Source organism: Sminthopsis crassicaudata, chromosome X, assembly GCF_048593235.1.
Source record: "Sminthopsis crassicaudata isolate SCR6 chromosome X, ASM4859323v1, whole genome shotgun sequence".
NCBI lineage: Eukaryota > Metazoa > Chordata > Mammalia > Dasyuromorphia > Dasyuridae > Sminthopsis > Sminthopsis crassicaudata.
In genome coordinates this window covers 46,734,529-46,752,335 of record NC_133623.1, presented here as the reverse complement: position 1 = coordinate 46,752,335, position 17,807 = coordinate 46,734,529, and the positions used below count along the sequence as shown (strand labels likewise).

Here is a 17,807-nt window from a genome sequence, read left to right as displayed (position 1 = left end):
TCTAGTCAGTCTTTTCTAGGCTAAGTATTCCATCTTCTTACTATATTGTTCCCCATATGACAAGGACTTGGGCACCATCCTACTTGCCCTCCTACATACAGCAGTTCTTCCAGAACTGTGGTGCTCAGAATCAAACATGATAGACTAGGGCAAAGTACCAGGAAATGTCAAATCAAGTCACCAATTATTTTGTCACCAGGTGCCAGGTGCTCTGTTAAATGTTGGGGATTCAAAGAAAGGCAGAAACATGGCCCATACTCTCAAAGAGCTTGAATTCTGAGGGGGGGTAACAATATGAAAATAATTATGTACATATGAGATACAATTATATATAGAAGGTAGTCTTTACAAGGCAAGATATAGGGGACAGGGAAAAAAATAGCCTTCTGCAGTAGGTGGTAGGTTTTGAGCTGAACCCAAAGAAACCAGGAAGTATAGGTAAGGAGAGAGAACATTCCAGACATTGGGGGGGGGGGGTTACAACCAATTCAGAGGCCCGAACTCAGCAATCTGGAACTAGGTTTGTAGGGTGATTGACTGGGAATAGGGAGTAAAATGTAAGAAAAGAAAGATAGGAAGGGGTCAGATTGTTAAGAGTTTTAAAAGTCAGAGAGAATTTGAGATTTTATCTTAGAAGTAATAGAGAGTCACTGGAGTTTTTTAGAGGGAGAAAGGAAAGGGTTGAAATGGTTGCACTTAAAAAGTCCCTTTGGCAGCTGAGTGAATTGGGGAGAGGATTGAGGCAGGGAGTCTAATTAGACCAGATGAGAGGTAATGAGGACCCATAAAAAAGAAGGGAGGATAGAAATGACATTATTTGACAATATATGTAAGGTGAATGTGAAAGAGAATGGAGAGTGACCCTGAGGTTGTGAGCATAACTAGGAGGATGATGGGGCCCTGGAAGAATGGTTAAGGTCGGGGGGGGGGGGGAAGGTGATGCTTTCTATTTTAAATATGTGGAGTTTGAGATTCCTGGAGAATACCCAACTCTCAAGATGTTGGAGATGTGGGACAGTAGCTCAGGACAGAGATTAGAGCTGGATATTAAAAGATCTTTGAATCACTTGTACAGAAATGATTCTTATGGACTGATGAGCTCACCAAGGAACATAGCTGGGAGCTCCTCAACCCTAGGTTATGTGACCTGATATAGTTACAAAGTTTTTTTTTATATTTTGCATTGAATTGTTTCCAATGTGTTTTATTTTATGCATTTGAAAACATTCTTCTGAGAAGTTCAAGGGCTTCACTAGACTTTCATAAGGGTCGATGACACAACAAAGTTTAAGAACTTGGTATAGAGGAACAAGGGAAGAGAACTGGGCCCCAGCTTCTATCTAAGAATAGAGTGGTCACACATACAAGTGAATAACAAGGAGACTTGTCACATAAACCTAGAGAAGAATATCCTGGAGAAGAGGTGATTGACAGTTGCAGAAAATACAGATAAATCAAGGTGGATGAGGATTGAGAATCTGGCCATCATTATTGACTATTGAGGAAGCAGTTTCAGTTGGATACCTCCTTTTCCCCAGAAGCTATAACTTGCCTTAATGTAGCCCAAATCACTTTGTTTCAGGTTTTTTGTTTTTGTTTTTTGTTTTGGAAGGGGGAGGGAGATAGGGTACAGTGTTGACTCAAGGAGCTTCTAGTCTTGTAAACTCCCCACCCCCCAGTTCTTCCATTGTTGACTTGCTACCTAACCACACTTTTTCACCATCTTGTATTTGTAAAGTTGATTTTTTTTCCATCTCAAAGGCAAGACTTTCTATTCAATTTCATCTTAATTTGATTCAGTCCAGTGTGCTGGCCTGTCAAGATCTTTTTGGATCCTGATTATCTTATAGGGTGTTAGCTCTCCCTTTCAGCTTTCTGTCATCTGGAAATTTGATAAGCATCTCATCTATGCCTCTATGCATGACATTGTTAAGAGATCTTAAGCCTGGGGAAATTATCTCTAATAATAATCTATTCAAAAAAGAGCTTGTCAAACTTAAATGATGGATTCATAGTGTCACATCAGATAGAATATTGGGCTGAATGGCTGATGGATGTGACATAGTATGCCAGTTTTGTTCTTGATGGTAGAATAGGGATCAATCCAAAGCTCAACTTTTGCATGGTCCAAACAAGCAATTGATGGTTTTCCTTGCAGAACAACTGTCAGAGGGACCATCATAGAAGCAATTCATGTATAACATTATTTTATAGAATTTAAACCTATTTTGTAGGTCACTACTGATTTTCTGTTAGGAAATCTATGTTAATGGCCTCTCCATCAGTGCAGAAGGCAACCTTTGCATCCTGTGAGGTTCTCGTGCATGTTTCCCCAGAGATCGTCTACTTAAGTATGATGTTCCTCAGAAGAGGCCTGTGTGTTCTCCCCATCTCAAAACTTAGACTCTATCCTTGCTTTATCTTGCCCAGATCCAGGCTTTTAGCTCATTTACAGGCCACCTCCACATCATGCAACTGAGAGCATATACATCCCTCTCCTTTTTTAGAACCCCTTTATGTATTGTTTTATGCCATCAGAGTGTAATCCCTTTGAGGGGTTGGCTTGATTCTTTTTATTTACATTCCTGTTGTTTATTATAGTGTTTGGCACTAGTAGTAAGCATGTAATAAAGCCATCACAGTATCATGGGTTTACACTCAAGGAAGTTTGTTGAAAATAGGAAAAAAAAAAAACTACTAATCTGTACAAAAGTATACACAATAGCATTAGTTGAAGAAATAAAAGTTAGAAACAAACTAACTTTGGGAACTGCTGAGTGAAATGATATGTGGATGTAATACAATGTTATTGTGTCTTCAGGAATGATAATTAAAGAATTCAGAAAAGCATTTGCATGAAGTGACACATAATGAAGAGACAGGTAAAAGGGTAAATACAAAATGATTACAGTAACGTAAATTAACATAACCCCAAATGGAGGATCAAATTTAAAGTGACATGGACTACTAGTTGCTGCTATCACAATTTAGTGTTGCTTACTTGTTTTCCTGGGAATGTGCTTCGTGGGGGCCAGTGATGTGCTAGTTGGAATAGGTCTACTGTATCAAAACACTATTTTTAAAAAGGCTTTTGTGCTGGGAAGTGTCTTTGGATCAGTAAAAGTACTGTTAAGTCGAGAGTACGTTTTCCCAAATGCAGTCTGGACCACTCTCCTATTTAATTCTGGGCCAAACTCATTCATCTTCAATGTTTGTTCCAGTGACCATATAACCTCACATCATAGTCTGGAAAACAAGCATTTTCTATCCATTTAGCTTTTCCTATGTGTTCTTTTTAAGTGGGGTACAATGAAAAGAGTTCTGGTTTGGCATTAGAAAGAGACCCTGATTTTGAATCCCAAGCTTGCTATGTACTGCTTGCGGGACCTTGAGCAGGCCACTTAGCATCTTGGGGCCTCAATTTCAGCTTTAAAATGAGTGAATTGACCGGGATGACTTCAGGTCTTTCCAGCACTAAACCTATAAGTGTATGAGTACTTGTGGCTCTTATTGAAGTCATGAATATTAATGGGGTTTGATGCACTTAGTACAGTATGAGCTATGGGAACATCTCACCATCTGCATTGTGACCTTACACAGAACATATTCCATGACAGTGACAAACGCCTGTGGATAACCTATCTTCTGTTCTCTGTTTGGCTTGGCAATAAGAATTAGAGTCATTAAACAGTTATCTGTACAATTCCAGTTATCATCCAATTTTATATGATGTTAACATAGGCATAAATCCCAAGTTTTTGGAGGAAAACCTTTGTGGTTCTATTCAAGTAGTGTTTTTTTTTTTTTTTTTTTTTTTTTTAAATCAGCAAGCTCAACAGGATCTTCTGTTCTCTACATTTTTGGTCAACTGGGTGATGGGAAAGACAAGGCACATTACAGAGAATTGCTTGCAGAAGCATGCCTGATTGTTCTTTTTATCAGGGGTAAAGATATTATGAGCATGAAAAAGTAGCCTACTATCTTTTCAGTATTGTTGAGTTAGTTATTGATGTTCTCTTGGTCACGTTTTATGGGGTTAATATTGTCTGTGGGATTTTCCCCAACATTGCCCCCTCCCCGCTCTGAGATACTTTGTAAAATGATCCTGCAGTGCTTTCAGGATTGTCACTTTCAGCATTAATTTTTTTTAGAATACAGTTGATGTGGACCAGCCATTCTTCCTGCTTTCATCTTCCTAAGTATCATTTCAGCTTTCTCATATCAGAGTCTGGAATGTTAGGGTACAAATCTGTGATTACACTTACTGATGATGAAAATAGGCCAACAGATTTGTTCCATTTTCTATTTGGTAGCCTCCTGCCAGTTGTATATATAAGGACCCTTGGGATGAATTCATTCAATTGGGTCTCCTGCCAAATTTCTTTGGATTTTTTTTCTATTGTTTTTCACTATTTTATAAAGTGACATTGCTAGTGGTGTTCTACCTTCCTTTGTATTTTATAAATTATTAAAATTCTAAATTTGTTACCCTTGTCTGTCATCTGTCTCTGCTTATCAGATAGTATTTGTTGGTAACTTGGTTTCAGGGATCTTTGAACTCGGGTTTTACATTGGTTAGAATTTTACAGGAAATGGTGCTAATCAAAGCAATACCTTTGCCTTTTTTTCATTTCCTATTTTTCAGTATTGACAGCTGGTTTGAATAGGTTAGATTGAAGCTGCTAAAATTGTTCACCGTGTCTTCTCATCTTTACATTTCTGACTTGATGATGTTTGACCTTTGCTCTAAACTAAGCAATGATCTGACTGCTTGCATACAGACAGCTGATTCTGATATGGTTTTCATATCAGTGACCAATTTCCTGTATGTTTATATAAATTCGATTTTATGTTCTTTTTAGTGTTGTTCAGCACTCACAATGTCCGGTGCCTTTCGGCACTCTTCTGGGTGAAAATATTTGGCGATAAAGGCTTTGAGGCTTCTTTTTGTTTGCAAACTTCCATTTTTACCATCTGCTTTCTAAAAGGGAATGGGTCAAAGAGAAGAAAAAACACAAAAGGCCAAGATGAAGGGAAATATTACTTCTAAGAATCATTACTAAATTGCTAGATCTTTGTCAATCAGCAGATGGGAATCAGAAAGAGGTTTGTGTACTTCTTAGATGTGTATGGCACCTTTTATAAAACTGACCATGTCATGGAGGCAATAAAGGCCCCCTAGAATGCAGAAAAGTAGAAATACCAAACACTCTTTGCTGATTAAAAAAACCAAAAATTATATTCAATAGAAGACTTGAAGAAAAAAAATTGTACACTACACTTCTAAATAAGTATTAGATCAAAGAACAGATCATGGAAACTACAACATTTCATCAAAGAAAATGCTGACAATGAGAGAACATAGCAAAACTTTTGGGATACAGCTAAAGCAGTCTTTAGGGGAAATTTTTAATCTCTAAACACTTTCATCAGCAAAAGAGAGAATAACTCAATAAATGAGACATGCAGTTAAACTAGAAAAACAACAAATCAAACTCCTTCCAGCTAATGCCAAAGTAGAAATTCTGAAACTCAAAGAAGAGATGAACAAAATTAAAGGCAAAAAAAGAATAGTATGAGTTAATTTTATTGAAAGGTTTGTTAAAATTTGAACAGATTCCACTCAATACTCCCCTCTTCTGCTCATTTAGTAAGTCTTTCAAAAGAAGGAAATAAGGTAAGTCTGGCATGACTTGTTCTCGATGAAACTATACTGATTCTTTGTTAATAACTGCTTTGCTTTCTAGATGCTTGCCAATCATCTTTTTAATGATCTGTTCCTGAATTTTCTCAGGAACTGAAGTCAAGGTCTATATTTTTAGACTCTTCTCATCACTTTAGAAAATAGCTTTAGCTTCTCTCTTCCCTCTGTATTCTCAATCAGCAGGGAAGCACAGGGATTGACAGAAATGGACATTCCCTTTTCTATTATAGTCAGGGACTCTACTGCCTGCGCTTCCCTTTCTTTAATACCCAACTCTGTCCTTGACTGTAAATAAAGTGCAGCAATTTTTCTTTCTCTCATTTCCTCTCATTGATCTTAAGGCTTTGGGGGAAATGGAAAAATTAGTATCTCCTCCTGAAAAGCTCAGAGACTTCTGCTTTGGTGGACAAGTTTCTGAGCCATGCATATTCCCATTGCCTTTCAAAATTAAAAACAGTGTAAAATATAACAAAAGTCCTTGAACTCTTGCAAAACAACTCTGTCTTATAGCAGTAGAAGCACTGCATACTATCGGTAGTATGCTAAAGGCAAATTTAGAGGTGGTTTCTGTTTGGATTACATTATAATTTATAATGATATGACCTCTTCACAAATATAAAGGTTGAATCTCAATTGCTTAGTTTCATTTCAAATTGAAGAGCAGAGCATCTTACCCTTGGGTAACAAACTTGCTAACAAACTGTTAATGCATCTGCTAATTTCTGATTGTGTTGGTACATGTGCTAGCATATGTTTAGGTGGGGTAGTTGAGAGGTCAAAAGTTAAATACATTTTGCTAGTTATATGTAAGTCAGTTGTAGCTGAGTTTAGCCTGCTACTGATCTTGCTTAGATAAGATAGAATGATTGATATTGGGGTAGAAAGCAGGACTTTTTAAAAATAGCATTACTTGTTGAAATAAAATATGATTGCTGTGCACTCTCCACTGGTATATGGAAGTAGCTTACATGTGTGGCATGTTTCCTTGTAATGGTGTCTGCTATAGTGACTGGTAGATTCTATTCTGAGACTATTACCAGGTGTTGACTTCATTACAATTTGCTTCCCTCCCCCACCTCGAATTCCTTTTTTTGGTGGATTTTATTAGCCTGACACATGTTGCACAATGTCACATCACACTTATACAGGAATTTGTGCAGCATTAAAAGTGTGTCTTTGCTGATGTGAAAGTTTTGTCTCTGTTCAGGCAAACTGCCAAAAATTAAGAGGAGCTCATCTTCCGCTGGTGGCAGCAGTCTCAGAACCAATGAAATATTCCTGTCAGTTTTAAGCTAATTATCTACCATTCTGGAAAACAAAAGTGAGTGAGGGTATACCATGTCCTTCCTGATGGCAGTTAGCTTGACCAAAGAAATGCCTGAAATGCTCATTTTAAGGGAAGAAATGCCTGAAATGCTCATTTTAATGGCCACTGTCCCATTTGCTTACTTGTTCTCATCCTTACTGCTTGCTTTTTAAACTGCTACGACAAAATACAGATTCACTAGTGATATAAAACAAACCTTTAGTTCCATTCCTCAAAAGAAAAAGGGAAATCTGAATACTTTTTCTCAAAAGAATTATTACTTGTCCAAGTTAAAGTTTTTGTGAATAAAATTTATTGATCTTGATCTCTTAAGTTTAGCTCAGCTCTCTGAATATTTGCATAGGACAAATTAAGGCAACTCTGAGGTATCCACTACAAACCTCTCAGATTGGCTTACAGGAAAAGATAATGAAGATTGTCGGAGAGGGTGTGGGCAAACTGGGACAGTAATACATTGTTGGTGAAGTTGTGAAGTGTTCCAACCATTCTGAAGAACAATATGGAACTATACCCAAAGGGCTATCAAACTGTGATAGCCTTTAAACAAGCAGTGTCTCTACTGAGGTCCCAAAGAGATCATAAAAAATGGAAAGGGACTCACATGTTCAAAAATGTTTGTGGCAGCCCTTTCTGTAGTGGCAAGGAACTGGAATCTGAGTGGATGCCCGTCAGTGGGAGAATGGCTGAATAAGTTGTGGTACACGAATGTTATGAATTATTGTTCTATAAGAAACAGCAGGATGATTTCGGAGAGGCCTGGAGAGACTTATATAACGGATGCTGAGTGAAGTAAGAGAAGCAAGAGAACATTGTACACAACAGCAAGGTTATACAGTGATCAATACTGATGGACATGGCTCTTTTTAATAATGAGGTGATTCAGGCCCGTTCCAATAGACTTGTGAGGGAGAGAGCCATCTGCATCTAGAGAGAGAGAGGGGACTGTAGGAATTGAGTGAGGGAACATTACATTTTCACTCTTTTTGTTGTTGTTTCTTTGCATTTTATTTCTCATTTTCCCCCTTTTTATTTGATTTTTCTTGTGCAGCAAGATAATTCTCGAAATATGTCTAGAAGAATTGCACATGTTTAACATAAGAAAATCTGCATAGGAAAACCATTATTACTTGGCTTAAGTAACTAACTTGGATTCATTTAGAAAACAATTTTGTTGTTTTTCTGACCTTGACACAAACCAAGAAACATTAAAACCTCCATATACAGAGAATAGAAAGACATATATGTGCTTGTGCTTTTTAATCAGCTCAGATCATTTGCTTAAAAAGTTAATTTGAATTAATATGTAGGACATGTTTGAAGGATGTGCTAAGCATTCATTAGTAACCTATGGAGAAGCCTGTGGCAATCAAGAAACATTTAATAAGCACCTGCTATGTGCCAAATAGTATGCTATGCTAGAGATGCAAAGAAAAAAAGGAAGGGGAAATGATATGTATATTTATACAAATATAGAAAATAAACACACGTTAATTTGGGGGAAGATGACAGTTGGGGCTCAGGAAACCTATGTGGAAGGTAGTATTTGAGAGCTGAGTCTTGAAGGAACAAATGGATTCTTTGAGGTGAAGATGAGAAGGGAATCTCTTCCAGGAATGGAGGTAAGATGAAGTATTATATGTGAAGAATGGTAGGAAAGCCATTTTAGTTAAACTGAGTGGACTTGTGTATGATGAGGCCGGACAGGCAAGTTGAAGCCAATTTTCTTTAGAAGTCAAACATGTTATAGTTGACCGTAGTAGGCAGACAGTGTCATTTATTGAGTAAGAGAGTGATAGTGCTTAGGAAAATCACTTTGGTAGCTGTGGAGAGGGTAGATTGTGGACAGCCTGTTGAAACCAGTTAGAAGTCTTTTGCAGTAGTCCAGGTGAGAGTTGAGACGGCCTTGACTTAAGGTGGTGGGGGCTACGAGAGTAGAGAGAATGGGGATAGATACGAGAGGTTATGGTGATAACATAGCCCCATTTGGCAGTGGCCCAGCTGTGTGGAGCGAGGAAGAATGAGAAGTTGAGGCTAACACTGCTGAGGCTTGCAAACTTGGGTGACTGAAAGGATGGTGGTGCCATCTATGGTAATGGGGAGGTTTTTTGTGTTTTGTTTTTGGCTTGCTAAATGGAAGATGTGAAGAGAGAATTGCTTTGGAAATACTAATTTTGAGCTGTCTGCGGCACATCCATTAGGAAATGTTCAGTTGTTTTTCTTATGCAGCATGATATTTGTGGAAATATGTATAGAGGAATTGCACTTGTTTAACATATCACTTTTGGACTGGGGGAGGGGGTGGGGGGATTTGTAAAAAAAAAATTAGGGTTTTGTAGGGGTGACTGTTGAAAAGTGCACATGTATATATTTTGAGAATAAAAAGCTATAATTAAAAAAAGAAATGTTCAGTTGGCAGTTAGCAATGCAGAGTGGGAGCTCCAGAATGAAACGAAGTCTACATCTTGACATCTGGGAATTATTTATTAAGAGGTGATACCTGAACCCATGAGAGCTGAGGGGCTTGCTGAGAGAAGATAGAGAAAGGAGAGAAGATCTCAAGTTGGCATGAATTAGCAAAGGAGACTGATGATTTGTCATAAATAGGAGGCGATCTAGGAGGGATTCACAGAAGACCGGTGGTCAGCAGTGTCAGAATGCTAAGAGGTCAAAAAAGTGAAATTGAGTAAAGACCCTCCAGGTTGGCAATTCAGAGAAGTTTTCCTTATTTTGGAGAGAGCAGTTTCAATTGAATGATGAGTTTAGGAACCAGATTGCAAAGGACTGAGAAGTAAGTCAGAGGAGAGGAAATGGAGGCAACTTAGTGCTTCTTCTAGTAGTTTCGATGTGAAAGAGAAGAGATGTTACCATCCAACAGCTTGAAGGGATATTTAGTGAAGGTATTTTAAGGATCCTCAGGAGACTTGCCCATGATTGTAGGCAGCAGGAAAGGCACCATTAGAGTTTTGAGATGAAGAGAATATGAAACAGGAGCTTATGGTAAATAGCTTCTTGTGTTTATTAAAAAGTCTGAGGGGAGGACCTGATATTGGGGGATAAAGCAGGTGGTCTGGGGGAGAGCCTTTGGGAAGAACAAAATATAAAGTCAATTGGGGAAGATTACAGAGATTATCTTGTTGCAGTGAAGGCCGAGTTGAGATCATAAATTTGTCATGAATCCAGTCATCTTGGTTGTATGACTTTGTCTGGTTCCTTTAAGCCCACAAGTCAGAGGAGAGGAGATGGTGTGGTGGGAGTAATTCAGGTTTCAAGAAGTAATAGGATGAAAGATTAAACGATAGAGGACGAGGGGTTAAATTGACTAATGGTAGCTTAGCAAATGAGAAGGGAGGAAAGGGAAATAGAACATTACTAGTAAAAAAAAAAAAAGTAATGAGAGGCGGAGGGGTCAAAGATACTCTGATAAGGACAAAGAAAAAGGTTTAGGAAGGAGGAAGCATCTGGAGAGAGAATGATAGGTTGTATTCAAGTAGAGGAATGTTCAAAGTTTTTCATCACAGAAGGGGAATATTTCTGGGTGATGTGGACATCTAGGGTATGATCATCACTCTGTGTAGCTGAGATATTGTCGCTAGATTGATGAAGTGGAAGTTTAGCATGCAGGGGAAGCCCTCCAAAGTGAAGGGAAGCTTGTTAGTGGTTGAAATGAAAACTTCAATGTGAATAACAAATGGAGTAGTGAGAGTTAGAGGTAGGCATGGGCAGGATGGAGTTGAGGATAGATAGAGAGAATTGGAGGGGGTAATGAAGTATCATTGGGAGGTGTTTGGAAAGTCACAGTGGAGGCAGTCTGCTTCCCATAGTGGGGAAGCAGTAGATGAGAACAGCCCTGCTGAAGATGGCTGGTGAGTCACTTAGAATGCCGATGGAATCTCGGCTGGGGGCGCTGCCCCTAGCCGGAGCAGTATGTTTAGGCCACACGCTGGCCGTGGTTAGATAGAGTTTGTCCAATGCCAAGGGCCAGGAAACCAGTCAAAGGTCAAAAAACTGGATATCCAGAAAAATAGACAAACTGAATGCAGTCAGTACTCTCTACAACTGTTTTCTATGTATTTTCCTCAATTTTTGAACCATCTTCTAAAATCCCACTTGGGTCCCCAACTGCGATATGCAGCAGATCTGGCTAATATTTGAAAGCAATCTCAAGTAGATACTACCTGTGACAGCCTACTGAGGGGGAAAGTTCAGGCTGGGGATAATGAGTATGTGATGCCTGAGGTCCAGCCTGGCTGTTGGAGAAAGCCCTAATCAGAAGGTTGGTCAAAGGGTGATTTTTTTTTTTTTTAACTGCAGCAGGTCATGAAGACTCTGCTAAATGGGAAGCACTTTGTATCTGTGGAGGATTGGATCCACGTTGACAAAATCATGGATACTTAAAAGAGTGAAGGAATTTATCTCCTCTCTTCCCTTTCTTAACTCATTTTTTTTTCTTTTTCCTTAGAATCAGAGAACTGATCCCGAAGAGTTGTTCACCAAATTGGAGCGCATTGGGAAAGGCTCCTTTGGAGAAGTTTTTAAAGGAATTGATAACCGGACCCAGCAAGTGGTTGCTATAAAAATCATAGACCTTGAGGAAGCAGAAGATGAAATAGAAGACATTCAGCAAGAAATAACTGTTTTAAGTCAATGTGACAGTTCGTATGTAACAAAATACTATGGATCCTATTTAAAGGTAATGTTTTTATGTAAGTCATAAGGTATTTTCATTATAGTTCTTTTTCTAAAAGGCTATGCTTTAAATCAAAGTTTGGCAGCTGTGGGCTCCATCAAGTACAGTTAGTGATGCCAAACAGCCTGCTCTTGGATTTAACAGCTGTATCCTGACTCCAGCTTGGGGCTCAGTTTCTGCATCTAAACTTTGGATTCACATGGGACTGAAAATGAAACTGACCCTTGGGCAAATGCAGCTCCAGGAAAGGGCTAGATCTTTATGTTTACATGGATCACTCAGGTTACAAAGATATCGTATACAAATTTGATGGAATAAGGCAGGACCCAGGAACCGCCCGAAACAGCAAAATTTTCTGGTTTTGTTGGTTCCTGGATAGTACTGACCATCAGGAAGTTTGGGTTGGTCTCTTGAAAAGAAAAGCCACAAAATCCCATGGTTTTCTGAGCTTTCTGTAACAGTCTTGCCAACACTTATGGGACTGCTTTGAAGGAATGACAGCTTTACTTTGTCATTGTTACCTCTTTGCCACCCAGGGAATTTGGTGGGGAGAGAAGTTTTGTTTCTCCTCTCCAAGATCATAAGATTCTTGGAGGAAAGGATCATTACTATTTATCTTGGTATCTCCCTGTAGCGCAAAGGAGCTAATTAATGATTTTAACATCTAGGTAGGAGAGGTTTGTTTCACTCCATTGTGCAGCGGACTGACTGACATGACTTTTATGGAGGGCTTTTGTGTTTGGGCTGAGATGAACTGCAAAAAGAGATATAGGGGTCAAAGCTTACACTCTTATGACTTTGGGAAGATGTTTTTATCATCTCTCAGTGAATGTTGAGAGTCTCCTTAAAGATGATCTGGTGGGTACTGGGAAAGCTACAGAGCAGAGGCAGCTTCAGGCCCTGCTATAATGGAGATGCCAGGTTAATAGGGTAACAAGAAGAAAGCACACAAATAATTTTGATACAATATGGAATGTGATGGATACCATAGGAACTCAAAGTTTGAAAGGGGATTTCCTCAAAATAGTACCTTATCCACCTTTAAAAACTATCCTTCTGGGCTTTTGTTTTTGTCCTAATTAGTGTAAGACTATTCAGGCACACAAAATTCCTTTAAAAGATTGGTTTGCAGGCAGAATGGACACTCTTTTGCCCTCCAGTTTATTAATTATAAAAGCAAGGTTCAAAAAGCATGAGGGGCTTGCCCCAATTCTGAGTTAGAACTTGAAGGCAAATTGTTCTTCTTCCTTCTGTACTGTGTAGAGAATTTGGGTATCCTATCACTAGTAGTCATTTTTCAAAGAAGCCATTTGAAATTCATTACTTCTTATAAAGTCCACTTTATCTCAATAATAGATTACATAACAGTAGAAGAGAATAGTGGTACAGTATAAACTTTCTTTAAAAGAATTGAATTTCAGCATTTATTTCAAAATGGAAGTCATGACTGTGTTACTAGTTTGTATGTACATCTTACCATTTTACCATAATTCACTGAAGCATTTCTTTGTATCCAAATAGATTAAATGAAGCAGTTGCTATTTTTAGAGAGCTTCATGGCTCTCTCTTATCTTAGGAGGTTTGCTTGTAGGCTGCTTTATACTTGTTTTCTGTATTCTGCATTAAATTCTGCTATTTCTAGACCTTTAGTCCCACTTGGGAACAAATAGCAGCAAACCTCTGCTATATTTCTGGATCTGACTGAAAATATTAAACAAAACCTATTTCAGACAGGGCATCCTATATTACACTGACAGATTGTCGGTGTTTGTGTTGAAAAAGCTTCTATTCCTATTGGTTTTTATTTTTGTAGTCTTCTGGAAAAGGAGCTCTTAGTTATTTCTTTTTACCTTGGATATCTGATTGATATTTTCTGAATTAAAGAAATCTGGTTTTGAAAGAGTTCCTACAAATTTTATACTCCAAGTGCTCCAAGTCCCTCTAGCAATTCAAAATGGCTTCCTCCACTATATTTTTAAAGAGCTACATTAAATAATCGTCACGTCAAAGAGCACTTCTAAAGCGTTTATTTGCTTCATCGTGCCATTACAGGAATATCCAGATGACAAGAGTGATTAATTTTAATCCTAAATCCATTTATATTGTATCATGCATATTGCTATTCACGATCATGATAACACCTCAGTTATTCCCCCAGTACCCTATGTGGATAGGTAATATGAACAGTACTTCCCCCAGTTTGTAAATGACAAAATTTACTTAAAATAAACGTCCCAGAACTTAGGTCTCCTGTCTGGAGGTCCGATATTCTTTCTCCTATGCCTTGCATACTCTTTTTATAGCAAACTTTTTGCTTTCATATTCTGTCAGTTTAAGTGATTGGCTTTCTTACCTTATCAATTTCTGTCCAATGTATATCTGCTAAGGATATCTTGGTTGTAGTTTGGGTATATATTTTTATTTTGTGTTATCTGCTCAACATTAGTCTAGAGTAGTAGGGTCAGTCAGTGTCACTTAAGACTGGGAGCTGTGTTATTAATAGATATACTACACATGGCCTGTACTGCTCTTTCTGGCAATATCCGAGGCTCTTACACATGGAATCCTGATTATTTCCCAAGTAATACATGTATTTTTTAAAGTCATCGTTAGATGAAGCTTGTTTGAATAACCAATATTTCATCATAAATAGGAAAGGAGAGTGTGTGTGTGTATATAAGTATATGTTCTTAGAAAGTTGTAGTGACTTCTTTGGACATGTAAAAAAAAATAGTAGGTATTTATTTTGACCGAGATCACTGTGTAACTCCATCTTAAAAAACGAAAGCAGAAACCACATAAACACTTTGGTATAACTACAATGTTTTTCTTAAATTTGAGTCCATTGTCAATTTTCTTGACTGACAAAGTTAGCCTTTATGAAGAGTGCTGAAGTTAGTCAACTCTTCTCATGTGATCTCATCACACTGGAGGTATCTTTCATCATCTTAAAGTATTTTTCTAGTTCAATGTAAATCTCAGTGAGGTTCACTCAGGCATTAAATGTAATTTGAGTCATGCCTCTACTTGTTGTTAAAATCGCCTCTAGCTTTCTATTTATGTTAAGGAAATATTTTTCACTCTACCTCCTAAAGAATGTCCTTTTTCAATTTCCCTTAGAAAAAGACTGAAAAAGTTCCAGAATTTTTTTTGTTTTTTTTTAGAAAGAAATAACATAGATTTGTACAGCTATGAAGTGGGGTGTGAGTAGGGATAAATTTAGGCAATTTTTTTATACTTCTTTGAGAACCTTTAAGAAGTGTTCTAAAAAGTGGAGATTTTCAAAATGTTGTTTTTAAATGCATAAAATAAAATGAAGAACAGGATTACAAAGGAAGCACAATTATCTTGAAACACAGCAAAATATAAAAAAAGAAAGTTTACAGACTCTAGATTAAGAGCTCCCGTATGTGTATGTAGATAGACGGATAGATGGATTAATTATGGTATGCTGGAAAGAGAAATGGCTTTGTAGTCATAGGACCTGAATTTGATTCTCAACTCACTTGCTTACTCCTCAGACGTTGGCCAAGTCCTTTATTATATACCCAAAGCCTCTGTATATCCCTGAGTAAGAGAGCATTTAGTTCCATTCCAGTTCTTAAAGCATTTGAATGGCCTTTGATTTTCTTATTAGACCCTGAGGATGTCGACCTATCTGAAGTACAAATACCTGATCTTAAAACTATCTTTTTTCCCTTCTCATAAGTCTTTTTATGTTAGAGAGCTGGGGATGGAGGAATTTTGCCCTTTGTCTGTATAAGGCCAAAAAATATCCATGATTATATGGAGAGCTAGACAGGTGCTGTGTGTGTGTATGAAAGAAAAGATAGAAGTTTAGAAATTAAATTAGGTATAATGAAGAACTAGCTAGCATCATCAACTTTTTCAAGTCCTTGAAAGTGTACAGAAGCTGCCTTCAGAACAATTTCAAAAGTGTCCATCTACCTCCATTATATTTTAATGAAAACAGTTGTATTAAAGTTTCAGCATTTTTAAAATACCTACTTTTATTCCAGTGAATGTTCTGTGTTGTTAGCTCACTAATATTTTAATACTTTTTGTTCTAAGAAGGCATGATATTTTTGATTTGTGAATAGAGTATTGTTTCTCAGTTTATTCTAAAAAATAAGTTCAGAGTGTTATCTGCTGTTCAGTTTCTTATGGATAGATACCTGATCCTTCTCTGTTGTTCAGGTTGGTATGAATTTTTAAAAAGAAATTGGGGCAAGAAGTGTATTTATGTTAGTAGACCTCATGGATGCAGTGTACAAATCTGCAAATGACATGTTCTTTACAGGGCACGAAGCTGTGGATTATAATGGAATATTTGGGTGGAGGATCAGCACTGGACCTTGTAAGTATAGAGCAAGTATTTTTTCGAAAGAGTGAATTAATTTGTTGTAAAAAAAAAAAAAAAAAAAAAGGACATGGAAGGTAAGGAAACGCGACGTCGGGAAGAAAAACTGCAAAGAGTAAGTATTTTGAATGAAGAAAATATTTTTATTGAAGAATATCAAAAGGGGTTTTTTTTTTGAGGAGTGTTGAGAGAGAGAGAGAGAAGAGAGAGAGAGAGAGAGAGAGAGAGAGAGAGAGAGAGAGAGAGATAGAGAGAGAGAGAGAGAGAGAGAGAGAGAGAGAGAGAGAGAGAGAGAGAAGAGAGAGAGAGAGAGAGAGAGAGAGAGAGAGAGAGAGAGAGAGAGAGAGAGAGAGAGAGAGAGAGAGAGAGAAGAGAGAGAGAGAGAGAGAGAGAGAGGAGAAGAGAGAGAAGGAGAGTGAGAGAGAGAGAGAGAGAAGAGAGAGAGAGAGAGATGAGAGAGAGAGAGAGAGAGAGAGAGAGAGAGAGAGAGAGAGAGAGAGAGAAGAGAGAGAGAGAGAGAGAGAGAGAGCTCGAGAGAGAGAGTAGATGAGAGAGAGGAGCGAGAGAGAGAGAGAGAGAGAGAGAGAGGAGAGAGAGCGCTTGAGCTTTGTCTTCGTCTTCTCTCTTCAATATGCTTCTTCTTTCTTTTCTTCACCTTCACGCTTTTTAATCTCTTTTCACAAACCCCCTTCAACTCCCTTTACTCTTAATCTACTTCTCCATTGCTATATCCTTCTCATTCTTGAGTAATCTTGAATTCTGACCCTCTCTTCCTGTGATCCCCTCGATTTCTCTCTTTCACTATATATCTTCTCCTTACCCATCACAATCATTACCCAAATTCAATCTGCACAGTTGCTTCTTCCCCACAATCTCTTTCCCCTCCATACTAACTGAATACCTTGGATACCCTCCCTCTATTCATCTCTGAATGTGAAAGATTCTTTTTTTTCCCTCATCACACACAGGAGGCCTTTGCAAGTATGCTACCTATGTAGTGCAAGGAACATTGGACTTCAGTGTACTCTGCAGACCCTGTTGAAGTTACTGAATCCTCTTATATTCTCCATCCTTCAAATACGAGTACTTTACATTCCTCTTCCTAAGCATCCAAAATGAGAGTGATATAACTATGGCTACAACTAAATACAACTTGGGGGGGGGGGACATTGGGAGAGGAGCTAAGGTTGCTATGATTGCACAGCTGAAAAGCATTCAAGGATAACACAAAGGGGAAAAAGGGGCATACAAAGAATAGAGCCTCATAGTGCTTCCTCAGCCTCCAACTCCAAAGGAGGATACTAACCAGATAGTTCCTGGGGGCACAATTCACACTACTGAAGTTTCTACTTCCTATGAGAGGTAAAGTAGTTTCAACCCTGATAAAATTCTAGAGTACAAAGAAAGGAAATGATATAGAGTGAGGAGCTGAAAGAATGAATCTGCTATGAAGAGCAAACACCCCAGGTAAAAATCTAAGCTCTAATACGCACTACTTGTGTCAACTACTGTAGTAAGTGTGTAGGCCCAAGTTTCTTTTTCTGTAAAATGCAGGTGTTCCTCCAGAGTCTAAGCAGTAAGATCTGGAGGGACCAGACATATGCTTTAAAATGAGACCAAACTCTGGGATCAAGGTGCACTCATTTCCTCATAACTTGGCTCAATGGTGGTGTATCCCAGGATTTTCCCCTTCTCTCACCATTTGTACCCTCACTAGCAGCAGAGCCCG

The 17,807-nt window shown here is 38.1% G+C and overlaps 1 protein-coding gene across 2 annotated transcripts in view; it reads left to right on the top strand.

Moving 5' to 3' along the window:
• The window catches only part of STK26 (serine/threonine kinase 26), a 53,653-nt gene that overhangs the window by 25,437 nt on the left and 10,409 nt on the right, over positions 1-17,807 (top strand). For both annotated transcript variants that reach the window (XM_074277723.1, XM_074277724.1), the window contains 2 exons: positions 11,491-11,721; positions 16,019-16,075. In XM_074277723.1, the coding sequence (XP_074133824.1) occupies positions 11,491-11,721; positions 16,019-16,075 (288 nt within the window). The remainder of the gene's footprint in view (positions 1-11,490; positions 11,722-16,018; positions 16,076-17,807) is intronic.